Below are 13403 nucleotides of genomic sequence, written 5' to 3'. Positions count from 1 at the left end.
GTGAAATTCACTGCTGCAGTTTTTCACCTGCTGCAGTTTTGCCCCTCCAGTCCTATATCCTTCCCCATGCCCTTCCAAAGATACACACTTGAATACACCATACATACATAAGGTAAAGAAGACAAAATCATCGAAAACTAAAAAATTGAGAGAGCTATTGTTCCCATATCTTGGAGTTTATTTCAATATGTATATTATTTTATATAAACATGAATAGTCACTTAGGCATTACACTTGGGTGTTTCTCTCCTAAGAGTATCCTCTTTTGGTCTCACTGTGAAATATCTGGAATCCTGTATAATTTATTATATCCCAGTGCATTTTAGATCTAATTTTTGCATACCAGAGAAAACAGGTACCATTTGTCTCTCTGATCTTGGCTTACGTCACTTAACATGATTTGTTCTAATTCCATCCATTTCCCTGCAAATGACATTATTTTATTTTTTCTAATGGCTGTGTAAAATTCCATTACCCATAGGTACCACATTTTTTTTATCCATTCATCTATTGTGGAACATCTAGGTTGTTTCCATAACTTGGTTATTGTGAATTGTGTGGAAATGAACATGGATGTGCAGGTGTCTTTATTGTATCCTGGCTCATCATGTTCAGGGTAGATGCCCAGGAATGGTACAGCTGGGTCATAGAGAAGGTCTATGTTTAGTTGGTTTTTTTTTTGGGGGGGGGGTCCAGTCATGGGGCCTGAACTCTGGGCCTGGGCGCTGTCCCTCAGCTCTTCAGCTCTAAGGCTAGTGCTCTACTACTTGAGCCACAGCGCCACTTCCGGTTTTTTTCTTTTTGCTTGTGTGGTACTGAGGAATGGAACCCAGGGCCTCAGGCATGCAAGGCAAGCGCTCTACCACTGAGCCACCTTCCCAGGCCTATGTTTAGTTTTTTGAAGAACCACCACCAGACTGTTGTCAAGAGTGGCTGTATTAGCTTACATCACTACTAACAGTGCAGTAGAGTTCCTTTTTCTTCACATCCCCACCAACATTTGTAGTGGTTCAAACAACCACACTTAGAACAGAAGGGGTGGTACGGCTCAAGTGGTAAAGCAACATCCTTGAGGGAAAACCCCAAATGAAAGCATTAGATCTTGAGTTCAAATCCCAGTACTAGAAGAATCTTATAGGAAGAAGCTTTGAGATTATGCAGATTCCATTTCCTGCTTACCATGTTTATTTGAATGGTGTCTAATTGTGATTTTTCTTTGATGGGCCCAGGCCCATTTTTATTTTTTTATTTTTTATTTTATTGTAAAGATGCTGTTCAGAGGGGTTACAGTTACATGAGTAAGGCAATGAGAACATTACTTGTCGATCATTGTTACTCCTTCCCTTGTTGTCCCACTATCCCCTCCCTCCCAGACCTCCCTTAGGGCCTTGTGTTTGGCTTTTTCACTCGTGGCTTGAACCACACCTCCAATTCTGTTTTCTTTGTTTTTGCTGGCTAATTGAAGGCAAGAGTCTCAAGGATTTGTCTACCTGGGCTGGCTTCAAAACAAGACATTCAAATCTTAAGTCTCCTGAGTAGCTAGGATTAATAGGTATGAGCCACTGGTACCCAGCTCATGTCTTTAACCTTAATAATGGCTTGAAGTTCATTGCAAACTCCATTTCATTACATTTATTCCTAGACACTTCATGTTTTTATGTTATTATATTTTCATTTAGTTCAAAATAACTAAAATTTCTCTTTAGAGTTCTTCCATGACTCATGTATTATTTAGAAGTATGCTGCTTAATCTCCAAGTATTTGAAGATGTTACACTTATCATTCTACTACTGATTTCTAGCTTAATCCCACTGTGCTCTGAATTACAGTCATGAGCCACCAGCACCCAGCTCCTTGTGGTTTTAAAAGGATGCTTTAAATTATCCATTTTATATTCTTTCTTACATCAATTATTTTTAAAAATTTTAATGGCTGCCCTAGAGTCTGCAATATACTTATTCAAAGTATGCAGAGATTCTCTGCACTTGCATATTCAAGATCATCTTTGAAATAACACTATACCACCTCGTGGGCAGTATGAATACCTTATGATAACAAAATTATTCTAAATCTTCTCCCCTATCTCTGCATATTCTTCTCCTGTTCTCATTTATATCTCATGTCATTTATAAATAATAATACATTTCTACAGTTATTATCCTAAACTGTTATCTGTTAGTTCAATTAAAAATAAGAAAAATTAAATATTTTATCTTTTTGCTCCTTTCTCTAATGCTCTTTCTTTCTTCTTCCTTCCTCAAAAACTATGCAAGCAAGAAGAGTATTGAGTGAAATACTTAAAAGTACTTAAAGTAAAAACTACCAAACTAGAATTCTATATCAAGCAAAATTATCCTTAAAAGTAACAGAGAGTAGGGCCCAGGTGGTTCAGGCCTGTAATCCTTGCTATTCAGAAGGCTGAAATCTGAGATTAGTGGTTCAAAGTCAGTCCAGGCACAAAAGTCTGTGAGACCCTTATCTCCAATAAACTACTCCTCAAAAAGCTGGAAGTAGAGCTTTGGCTCAAGTGGTAGAACCATAGCCTTGCAAAAAGAATCTCAGGGACAGCACCCTGACCCTAAGTGCAAGTCCCAGAACTGGCCAAAGGAAAAAAAAAAGTGGAAAAGAAATAAGTATTTCCTCAGACAAACAAAAATTGAGAGATGTTGTGACCTGTGGAACTACCTTGCAAGATATATTGGAAGCTAGGTTGGGAATGTAGCTCAACTGATAGAATGCCTGCCTAGACAAAGCCCTAAGTTCAAACTCTCTAATAACCCAAAAAAGAAATTATTTATTTATTTATTTTTGACCAGTTGTGGGGCCTGAACGTTGGGCCTGGGCACTGTCCCTCAGTTCTTCAGCTCAAGGTTACCACTCTACCACTTGAGCCACTATGCCACTTCCGGCTTTTTCTGCCTTATGTGGTGCTAAGGAATTGAACCCAGGGCCCCATGCATGCAAGGCAAGCACTTTACCACTGAGCTACCTTCCCAGACCCAAAAAAAAATTCTTTAGAAAGGTAAGAAACAATATAGGTCAGAAACTTGGACCAACATAAAATAGGAAGAAAGTTAGAGAAGAAATAAAAAGCTAAAATTAAATCTTTACTTTTCTTAATTCTTAATTGAACTAAGCTTTTCCAAATAATAAAATGTGTTGATTATAGCTCATAAATATGATGGTTTATAAATGTACAAACGATGGCATGTCATAAAGAATTCATGGAAGAACTGAGGATATTTGTTGTAATACATCTTTACTACCTGTGAAGTGGGATAGTTACTTGAAAGAAGATGAATTACTTGTAACTCTCTATTAAAAACTCCAGGACAACTGCTAAAAACAAAAACTGTTTAGGTAAGCATAATGGTATATATGAGCACTGTGGTAAGTGAAATAAGAGACAAAATGGACCACTATCCACTATTTTTATCTTAAATACACAGAGAATGGATAAAAATTTCCAAGGACCAGTAAGAAGAAGAAAATGTGAAATTACCTTTCGGTTGTATACTGAGCTTCTTCTGTTTAGGTCAATTTAGAAGTTCTACAGTTATATAACACAATTTACTTAATGTCACTGAACTGAACACTTAAAATTTTCCCCTATTTAAATGGTAAACGTATACATATATTTTAACAAAATAATTTTTTAATTTGGTGGCTCCTAAAAGGTTTTCAATGTACATATTTACTAAGTGTAGTCTACTCAAAAGTAGCATTTTATCACTTTACATATTATACAATGATCTTCCAATCATACACTCCCAAGTGCTCCCTCATTCTCTGTTTTGTAGTTATACATACTATAACTACTTTTGTATATACTAAAATTAAGGAAAAAAAGTTTAGATATCTACTTAAATTTATATTCTTTTCAATCATTTTAGAGACAAAAGTCTGTTCTAAATTCCCCTGTCTTAAAGAACTTCTAAAAATATTTTCTATAAGCACAGATTTCCTAGTAATAAAACTTAGAAAGTGTCGGGCGCCGGTGACTCACGCCTGTTATCCTAGCTATTGAAGAGGCTGAGGGTTGAGGATCACTGTTCAAAGCCAGCCCAGGTAGGAAAGCCCATGAGACTCTTTTTCCAATCAACCACCAGAAAACTGAAAATGTCACTTGGCTCAGGTGGCAGAGCAGTCACCTTGAGCTGAAGAGGTCAGGGACAGAGCCCAGGCCCAGAGTTCAAGCCCCACAACCAACAAAAAAAAAGAAAAAAAAAAAAAAAAGCCAGCAAATTTTGTTTTCCTGAGGAAAGTCTTTATTTCTCCTTTACTTCTGGATGGAGGTTTTGCTGGTTATACACTCCTAGGTGGAAAGATTTATTTTCTTTCAAGATTTTACTCCATTGTATTCTGGGTTATTCAGTTTCTGAAAGAAATTTTGCTGTAATTCTTTGTTCCCCTGCCTGTAATCTTTTTTTCTCCCCAACTGTTTTCAAGATTCTCTTTCTCTTTGATTTTCAGTAGTTTGAGTATGACCTGTCTTGGTTTTGTCTGTTTAGTATTGATTCTGATTTGTGTTCCCTGTGCTTCTTAGATCTGTGGTGTGATATTGTTCTTTGGGTGGATACTATTAGAAAAATTGCCTGACATTTTAGTTTCCTATCTCCCTCTGATTCTAACTTAAAAATATGATGTGCTTCTCTATTTTACCCCATGATTGTTGAGGATTCTGTCATGGTTTTTCTACTCTTTTCTGCATGTTTCAGGCAATACTGACCTGTCTTCAAGTCCATTGATCATTTTCTTAGTTAAATCTAATAATAAGCCTAAGATCAATTATGATCTATGTTTTTCATTTCAAACGGTTTCTGTCTCTACTGAAACTCCTTTCCACTTACATATATTAAACATAATTATTTTAAAGTCTCTAACAAACAAGTTCTAACAACTGGGTCTTCTGAGTGCTTCTGTTGACCATTTCTTGGCAATTTGTATGTGTCTTATAAGGTTCAGAACAGTCAACCAGATAATTAGTATTAATTATGAAAATGGGCAAGTTTCCTCTTAGGCCTTTAGTTTGAAAAGAAGACTCAGTTTTTTTAGTCAAGAATGAGCTAGGGCTGGGAAGGTGGCTCAGTGGTAGAGCGCTTGCCTTGCATGAATGAGGCCCTGGGTTTGATTCCTCAGCACCACATAAGCACACAAAAAAAGCCAGAAGTGGCACTGTGGCTCAAATGGTAGCACGCTAGCCTTGAGCTGAAGAGCTGAGGGACAGCGCCCAGGCCCAGAGTTCAGGTTTTCCTTTTCCTTCATTTTTTGTTTTTTTTTTTCCCTTTAGTTTATACATTGTTGCCACTGTTTTTTTATTTTTGGTACCCTGTGTCTTGTACATATGTTTATCTGATTTGGTGAAGGGAAAGGGAATAACAAAATAGTGAGACTAAGGATAAAGGGTGAATCAATGCAACAGCAATACTCACAAGACACTAGGTTGGAAATGAACTTTACAACTTGGGGAGGAGGGAAGTCAGGGGTTGGGGAAGGGAAAGTGGGAGAGAACAAGGGAGAAATAACAATATTTGACAAGAAATGTACTCATTACCTTTACTTATATAACTGTAACCCCTCTGTATATCACCCTTACAATACAAGAGAAGAAAAGGAAAGGAAAAGGAAAAAGATAACCATAAAGGAGCTGAGCCAGATGACTCATGCCTATAATCCTAGCTACTTAGAAGGAAACACAACTCTGGTTCAAAGTTAGCCAGGGGAAAAACCTCTGAGACTCCATCTCCAATTAACTACCAAACTCCTGGGCTCGATGTATGGCTTTAGTGGTAGAGCACTAGCCATGAGCAAGATCCTAAAGCCCAGAGTTTAAGACCCAGTACTAAGGGGTGGGGGGAGAGGGGAACCTACAATAATAAGGGCAAAGATATAAACAATTTTTCAATTTCTGAAGCTTTTTCACCAAAATAAGGACATATTCATAAGCACTCAAAAAGAGAAGTACTGTACTATGGAGCAGAAAATGTACAAAAAAAAGAAGCTTAGGCTTTTGATATTCACTTGTTTAAATTGTTTGAATGTGGGCACACTAGTGGGAAAGAGGTAGGTGAATGAAAAAAGGGAATGAGGGACAAGTACAGTCAGAATATTCAATATGTGCATGTGATGAAGGAAATGGAAAACATGAAGAGTCAGAGTCGGATGAGGGAGAATGATGGGAGGGGTCACTCTAATCAAGAAGCACTGAACACACAGACACACGTCAAACTGAAAGAAGCACTGAACACACAAACACACGTCAAACTGAAACCCCCTTGGTACAACCATTTGAAGTTTAAAAAATTAATTTTTTAAAAAAGATAATGATAATTGAGTAAAGAAAAAAAAATTATAGTATAGCTCATTTTTCTCAACACAGGTAGCAACAAGAGGAAAAAGAGCCATTCAAATTTTTTCAAATGCTCCAACTTAAAATCATTTTAAAGTATTAAACAACATAATAATTAAAAGAGATATAACCAGTAAAACAAACATAGCTATCACTTACATGTTTAAAAGACCCATAGGGAACTGCTGTGGACCCTGTCTCTTCTAGATAATCTTCCCAGCTTAATTCCACTTCTTCCATACCAGATCCAGTATCTGGAATTCAATACAAAATGAAACAGGTGAGAATCCCAACTAAATAAATTAAGAAAGAAATTAAGTTACAGAATGTTCTTCAATACAAGTTAACTGATTTTAAACCAAAGAATTAATTGTATCTTGACTTTTTGTACTTTTTATTCTGTTTTACAAGTAGGTGACCTTAAAGTACTGGTTATTGATGCAAAATAGCACTTTATCTACCTGTCTTGGTGGCAAGTCAATAACTGTGAAGTTCATCCAAATGGATCATATACAGCTAATGGAAGTGTAAAAATTCAACCATTTAGTTTTCTTAATAGATATTTCAAACAAAAAAAATTCAATCTGATTCTGAGTATATTCCAACTGAGTAAAAGTACTAGTCAATATTTTACCTCAACCCAAAAAAAGATAAAGTCATCCTTGTTTTTTTTTCCATTTTTCACTGTTATATCCAGTTCATAAAGAAAGCTTCTATAGGTACTATCCTTAAACTATATGGCAACTTTAATCACTTCTCACCTATCTAGCATTATCTCTAGGTCAAAGCCTAAATATAGTAGCACTTATTTTCAATCTAGTTAAATAAGGTCTTAAAAAATCTCTAGGAGACTTAAAAGCCCTATGTGATCTGACTCTCTTGGCCATCTGCCTCCTCTTTCACCAATCAGACTTGCTACTCACTGTATTCGGCTAACAGTTTTGTTTGCTATGTTTTATTATAAGACAAGGTCTCATGTATTGAAGTAAAGAGGCCAGACCATGCTAGCCTTAATCCTCTTGTCTCTACCTCCAAAGTGCTAGGATTACAAGGAACTGGGATTATTTAGGCATCTACCTACAGTTTCTTACAATTCTTTTCTTTTTTTTTGGGGGGGGGGGTAGTACCAGGGATTGAACAAAGAACCTCATATAAGCCTGACAAGCACTGTCTTGAGCCATGCCCTCAATCCTTTTGTTTTTCCATTTGCTTTTCAAAAAAGGTCTCAAGCTTTTCCATAGGCCTTCCTTGGCCTGTAATTTTGCTACTTCTGCCTCAATAGAAGCTGGGATTACAAATGTGTACCACCATGGCCCAGCTAATCATGTTTTCTCCAAGGTCTCCACATTTGCTCTTCCCTATGCTCAGAGGCTTATCAGTTAATTAGGATCACACCTCTTTCATTAAAGTCTCTTCTCAAATACTGCCTCTTCAGAAAAGCCTCCCATACCTACGTATTCTAAATGGGTCTCTACTTCCATTTTCTTCATGGCATTCATTACTATTTGACCAGTATACCATATTTTTTGTTTCTTTCTGTGTGTGTGTGTGTGTGTGTGTGTGTGTGTGTGTGTGTGCGCACGTGCACACGCATGTTTGCCTGCATGCATGCGTGTGTGCCCATGTTCATGAATTACTCCCAGAACTTCAACTCAAGGCTTGGGAGCTAGTCTGGAGCTTTTTTGCTTAAGGCCAGTTTGCTACCAGTTGAGCCACAGCTCCTCTAATGGCTTTTGGTGTTTAATTGGAGATAAGAGTCTCATGGAGGGGGGAGGCGGGAGGCTGGGAAGGGAGGTGAAGGGTAAACAAAGGAGGAGGCTGCAATGCTTGGTAAGAAATGTATGCATTATCCTGCCCATGTAATTGTAGCCCCTCTGTACAGTATGTTCTCAAATAAAATAAAATAAAATTAAAAAAAAAATAAAGAAGAGTCTCATGGACTTCATGCCCAGGCTGACTGAATTGCAATCCTCAGATCTCAGCCTCCTGAATAGCTGGATTACTAGTGTGAGTCACCAGTGCCTGGCACCATATATGTTTTTTTATCTTCCTTATGGGTCAAAACTCTGAGAAAACAGGAATTTTGTTTTGGTAATTCCAACATCTTTGTCGTCTGGACTCAGGTGGTATACAGTAAACAACATTCATTAAACAGACAAAGATTTACACACTCTATTATTCAATAACAGATTTCATATAAACTGCTTAAGGGAATGTTTCCTTATTTACTAATATATCCCTCTTCCTACAAGCACAATGCTTGATACAAAGCTAGTTCTCAATAAACAGTTGTACCCTAGGCAAACGCATGCTTCCCATAAACAGAAGGAAGTAAATACAGGGATAGTCACAACAGCACTGTAACAGACTGAAAGCAAATAGCAGAAGAAGTTGTGGCAATACCGCCACAGAATACTGCCACATAATAGCTGAAATGAATGAACTAGTATTGATATAGATATGTTTCAAACACACCCACACTAAGTAGAAAGGGCAAATGCAGAACAGAAAGTGAAGCTAGAAACAATTTAAGCTTCAGAACAAAACAGCAGAATAATTTTATAATTATATGCATATTAGTAAGAGCAAGAAAACAGGAATAGAAAGAATATACATGAATTTCAACAATGATACCTTAGAGGTAACAAAAAGAAAATAAATTTGAAGGGAAATACAAGAAACTTTATTGGTTTTTTCTTTTTTAAAAATGGAAATACATCATGGAGCATGGTGATACAGGCCTGTAGTTCCAGCTCTTGGGAGCTGGAGGCAGGAGAATGTAAAGTATAAGGCTAGCCTGGTCTAGATAGTCACATCCTTCTCAAAAAAAAAAAAAAAAAAAAAATATATATATATATATATATATAAAACACTACTGATCATACAACTATATCTAAACTATAAACAAATACCATCTCACACACACTAGGATAACTATTATCAAAGAAACAGAAAATGGCAAGTATTGGTTGAGTACTTGGAAAAATTATACCTGTGCACCACTAGTAGGAATATAAAATTAAAAAGTCACTATAGAAAATTATAGTGACCTAAATTTTTTTTCAGAAAAATTTTTAACAGATACTTCTCATAAAAAGCCAAAAGAAATGAAAGGAGGAGCAAAAATATATTAATACTTGAGTGTTGTTCACAGCAGTACTTACAAGAGTCAAAAGGTCTTATCCACAGAAGAATGGATATGCAAAATGTTGTACATATACACAATGAAATATTATTTAACCTTAAAAAGAGGAAATCCTGTAGCATGCTACAACTTGAACTTTAAGAATGTAATGCTAATTGAAATAAATAAGCCAGCCACATAATACAATATATGATGTCATTTACATGAGATACCTAGAGTAGTCAAATTCATAAAGACAGAAAATAGAAGGGTGGGAAAAGGAGAATGGAGAGCTATTGTTTAATTCACACAGAGTTCTCATTTGTAAAGATGTAAAAAGAGATGTATAGCAGTCTCGAACAAAAAAAAAGGAAAGAAAAAAATAAGCGAGAGTACAAGGCCCTGAGTTCAAACCCCAGTACCAGCATATATAGCTAGAGCAAAAATAACTGCTAACATTTAATAAGTAATATGACAAAATTTATATTGTATCTACTTTAATACAGTAAGAAATCACAACAAATATTAACAACGTTAATTAAATATTCACAGCAAGTACATCTCTGTTATTTTTTTCATATGTTTTTATGTATGTGAGATTTTTCATTAAAAAACAAGTGACAAAGACTGCTTTGAGAATAACCTTGGAACTTTAGGCCAACTTCCACTACTAAACATAACCAGGCTGAGTATTCATAGTCCTGAGTAAGTACTTCAGTCCCTTAATCATTATGCTATTCAGATAGTGATAATAATAATAATGATAATAGTAGTAGTAGTAGTAGTAATAGTAGTAGTAGACAGTAGTAGTGGCTCATGCTTATAATCCTAGCTATTCAGAGAAAGAGAACCAAACCCATTATCCAATGCCATGAGAGACAAAAAGCTCATGACACCCCATCTCATCAGAAAAAGCTGGCCATAGTGGCATCTACACATCTATCATTTCAGCTATGGCAGGAAGTATAAACAGAGAATCTTAGGCTAATCTGGACAAAAAGAAAGATACTGGAAGTGACGCTGTAGCTCAAGTGGTAGAGCGCTAGCCTTGAGCTGAAGAGCTGAGGGACAGAGCTCAGGCCCAGAGTTCAAGCCCCACTACCAACAACAACAAAAAAAAGATACTACCTCAAAAAATAACTAAAGCACAAAGGGCTGGAGGTTCAAGCAGTAGAGTGCCTGCTGAGTAAGTACAATGCTCTGAATTCAAATCCCAATACTGTCAAATAAATAAAAAGCAACAATAAACCTGTTGGATTAGTCAACTAAATTCTTTCATATATCAAAAACTACTAAAACTGAGACAAAAGAAGACTGATAAACAAATATATGGAATAGTTAAAAAGGAACTCTTTATGAAAAGATGTACAATTTTTTCTAATTTTAAGAGGCATGCAAATTACAACTATATGAAACATATGTCTGAGAACCCTTTCATATATCTTTTTTTTTCTTTATTTTTCTGCAGTACTTGAGGTAGAACTCAGACTCAGGGCTTTTTACTTGCTCAGCGGGTACTCTACCACATAAGGCTCTTTTTGTATTGGTTATTTTTGATACAGGGTCTTGCTTTATTCCTGGACTGTGATCTTCCTACTAATGCTTTTTCGTGTTGCCAGCGATGACAAATACATGCCACTATATCCAGTTGTTGGGCTTCTTCTGTAACTAATATAACAGGCAATTGCCACAGACTTTGGCTAAAATGGAATATTAAAAACGTATTCTCAGGCTGGCTTCAATATCCCATGATCCCCCATCTCTGCCTCCTGAAGAAGCTAAGGTTATAGGCCTGTGCCACTGTGTCCAGGTTCAGACTGGAAAACTTTTCAAAGTCTGACGATGTATTCCATAAAAGCTGTGATATGACAAATAAAGCATAATAACAACTCCTGTAGAAGAAAACTAGGCAATATTCAATAAAATTAAATATATTCTTACCTTTTGATGCAGCAATCTCACTTATAGGAATCTATCCCAAAGATATGCTAGCAAAAATACAAAAAGACATATGTACAAAGCTATTCATTACAGCACTGTTTGCAGTACCACAACTGGAAATAATCCCAATGTCCATCAATAATGACCTGATTGAATACATAGTATATCCATTGAGTCTGTACTTTAAAATCAAGACATTTTAGTTTGGCATAGCTGTAAAAAGCAATGAAAATGATCTCTATATACTCAAGTAGAACAGTCTCCAAAATACATTAAATGAAACCACAGTAAAGAATAGTGTGTGTGCACGCGTGTGTGTGTGTGTGTGTGTGTGTGTATTGTGCGTGTGTGTGTGTGTGTGTGTGTGTGTGTGTGTGTGTGTATTGGTAGTGAAGGGGCTTGATAAAGGCCTGGGTACTTTAAACCATGAGCCTCAGAACTCAGCCTCCTGAAGTGTCTAGGATTACAGGTATGTGCCACAGGTACCCAGCCCAGAACAGTTTTTTGTTTTGGTCTCAGTCCGAGATTTGTTTTTTCATTTTTTGTTTTTTTACCAGTCCTGAGACTTGAACTGGGCATTGTCCTGAGCTTGTTCAAGGCTAGCACTCTATCACTTTAGCCACAGTACCACTTTTGGCTTTTTCTGTTTATGTGGTACTGAGAAATCAAACCCAGGGCTTCATGCATGCTAGGCAAGCACTCTACCACTAAGCCACTTTGCTCATTGGCTGATGCTCTACACTTAGCAATGCCACCAACCCCAAGAACAGCTTACCTCTACTTTTTGTATACCATGGGAGAAATAGATGAGTCTGAGTATGTGTACACACACACACACACACACACACACACACACACACACACACACACACACACACACACACACACACACACACACACACACACACACACACGAAGAATAAATTAGAAAGTAAGGAAAGTGGTTGCACAGGTGGAGGAGAAATAAGACTGATTAATGATATCAGGGTAAAAGTAAAAATCTTGTTATCTAAATTTGACTTTGAAAGTATGTAGATACTTCACATAATTTAAAATCTCAGTACTTGGAAGGGTAAGTCAGGAAAACTCCAAGTTTGAGGCCAGCCTGGGCTATATAATGAGTTGCAGGCCAGTTTGGGATGCATGAGACCTTGTATCCAAAAATTAAAAATTAAAAATTAAAAACAAAGAAGAGCCAAGAAAGGGGGCTCCTGGCTGCCTATAATTCCATCTACTCTGGAGACAGAGATAAGATGGAGTATGATTTGAGGCTAGCCTGAGCAAAGAGAGATGCCATCTCAACCAATGAGCTAGCATTGTGATCATAGCTACACACAGTTTAAAGAAAGCCCCAGATTTAAAAAAAAAAAAAACAAAAAAAACAAAAAGCAAGAACTTTTCTTAGAAGTAAAGAAGATGATTATGACAATGACCTGGAAGCATGGGTTAAGTGCTAAAGCCTTGACTATTAAGCATGAGGCCTTAAGTTCAAACCTCAATACTACAAAATATATAATTGAAAGAAAAAAATTCAAGAAAGTGCAAATGAACTTAAACAAAAGAGCCTAATAGTTGCAAAGCTAAAACCAAACTCACAATGGTACTCCTTTAAGCCATGTAAAAATATAATTCTTTACGCCTGTCATCCTAGCTACTCCTAGCTGAGATCTGAGGATTGTGGTTCAAAGCCAGACCAGGCAGGAAAGTCTGTGAGACTCTTATCTCCAATTAACCAGCAGAAAGCCAGAAGTGGCTCTGTGGCTCAAAGCAGTAAAGCACTATCCTTAAGCAAAATTGCCTAGGGACAGTACCCAAGCCCTGAGTTCAAGCCTCCCCACCCCCCCTAAAAAAATTCTCTATCACTCTCCCTTTCCTCTCTCCCTCCCTTCTTCACCCATCCTATTCTTAGGAGGTAGAGGAAGCTCAAGAGTTCATGGACACCTCATACAAAATTAGCAAAACCCTATCTCAAAAGAAAATACAAGATGG

The 13403-nt window shown here is 36.8% G+C and overlaps 1 protein-coding gene across 6 annotated transcripts in view; it reads right to left on the bottom strand.

The window, feature by feature from the left end:
* The window catches only part of Sfmbt1 (Scm like with four mbt domains 1), a 153246-nt gene that overhangs the window by 50155 nt on the left and 89688 nt on the right, over positions 1-13403 (bottom strand). For 5 of the 6 annotated variants that reach the window (XM_070018534.1, XM_070018533.1, XM_070018532.1 and 2 more), the window contains one exon: positions 6509-6603. In XM_070018534.1, coding sequence (XP_069874635.1) covers positions 6509-6603 — 95 coding nt within the window. Of the gene's footprint in view, positions 1-6508; positions 6604-11414; positions 11462-13403 lie in introns of all 6 variants that reach the window. The other variant, XM_070018538.1, reaches the window with a different exon arrangement.

Source organism: Dipodomys merriami, unplaced genomic scaffold (genome assembly GCF_024711535.1).
Source record: "Dipodomys merriami isolate MVZ:Mamm:240054 unplaced genomic scaffold, mDipMer1.0.p SCAF_13, whole genome shotgun sequence".
NCBI classification, from domain to species: domain Eukaryota; kingdom Metazoa; phylum Chordata; class Mammalia; order Rodentia; family Heteromyidae; genus Dipodomys; species Dipodomys merriami.
This window is presented reverse-complemented; position numbering and strand designations above follow the sequence as displayed.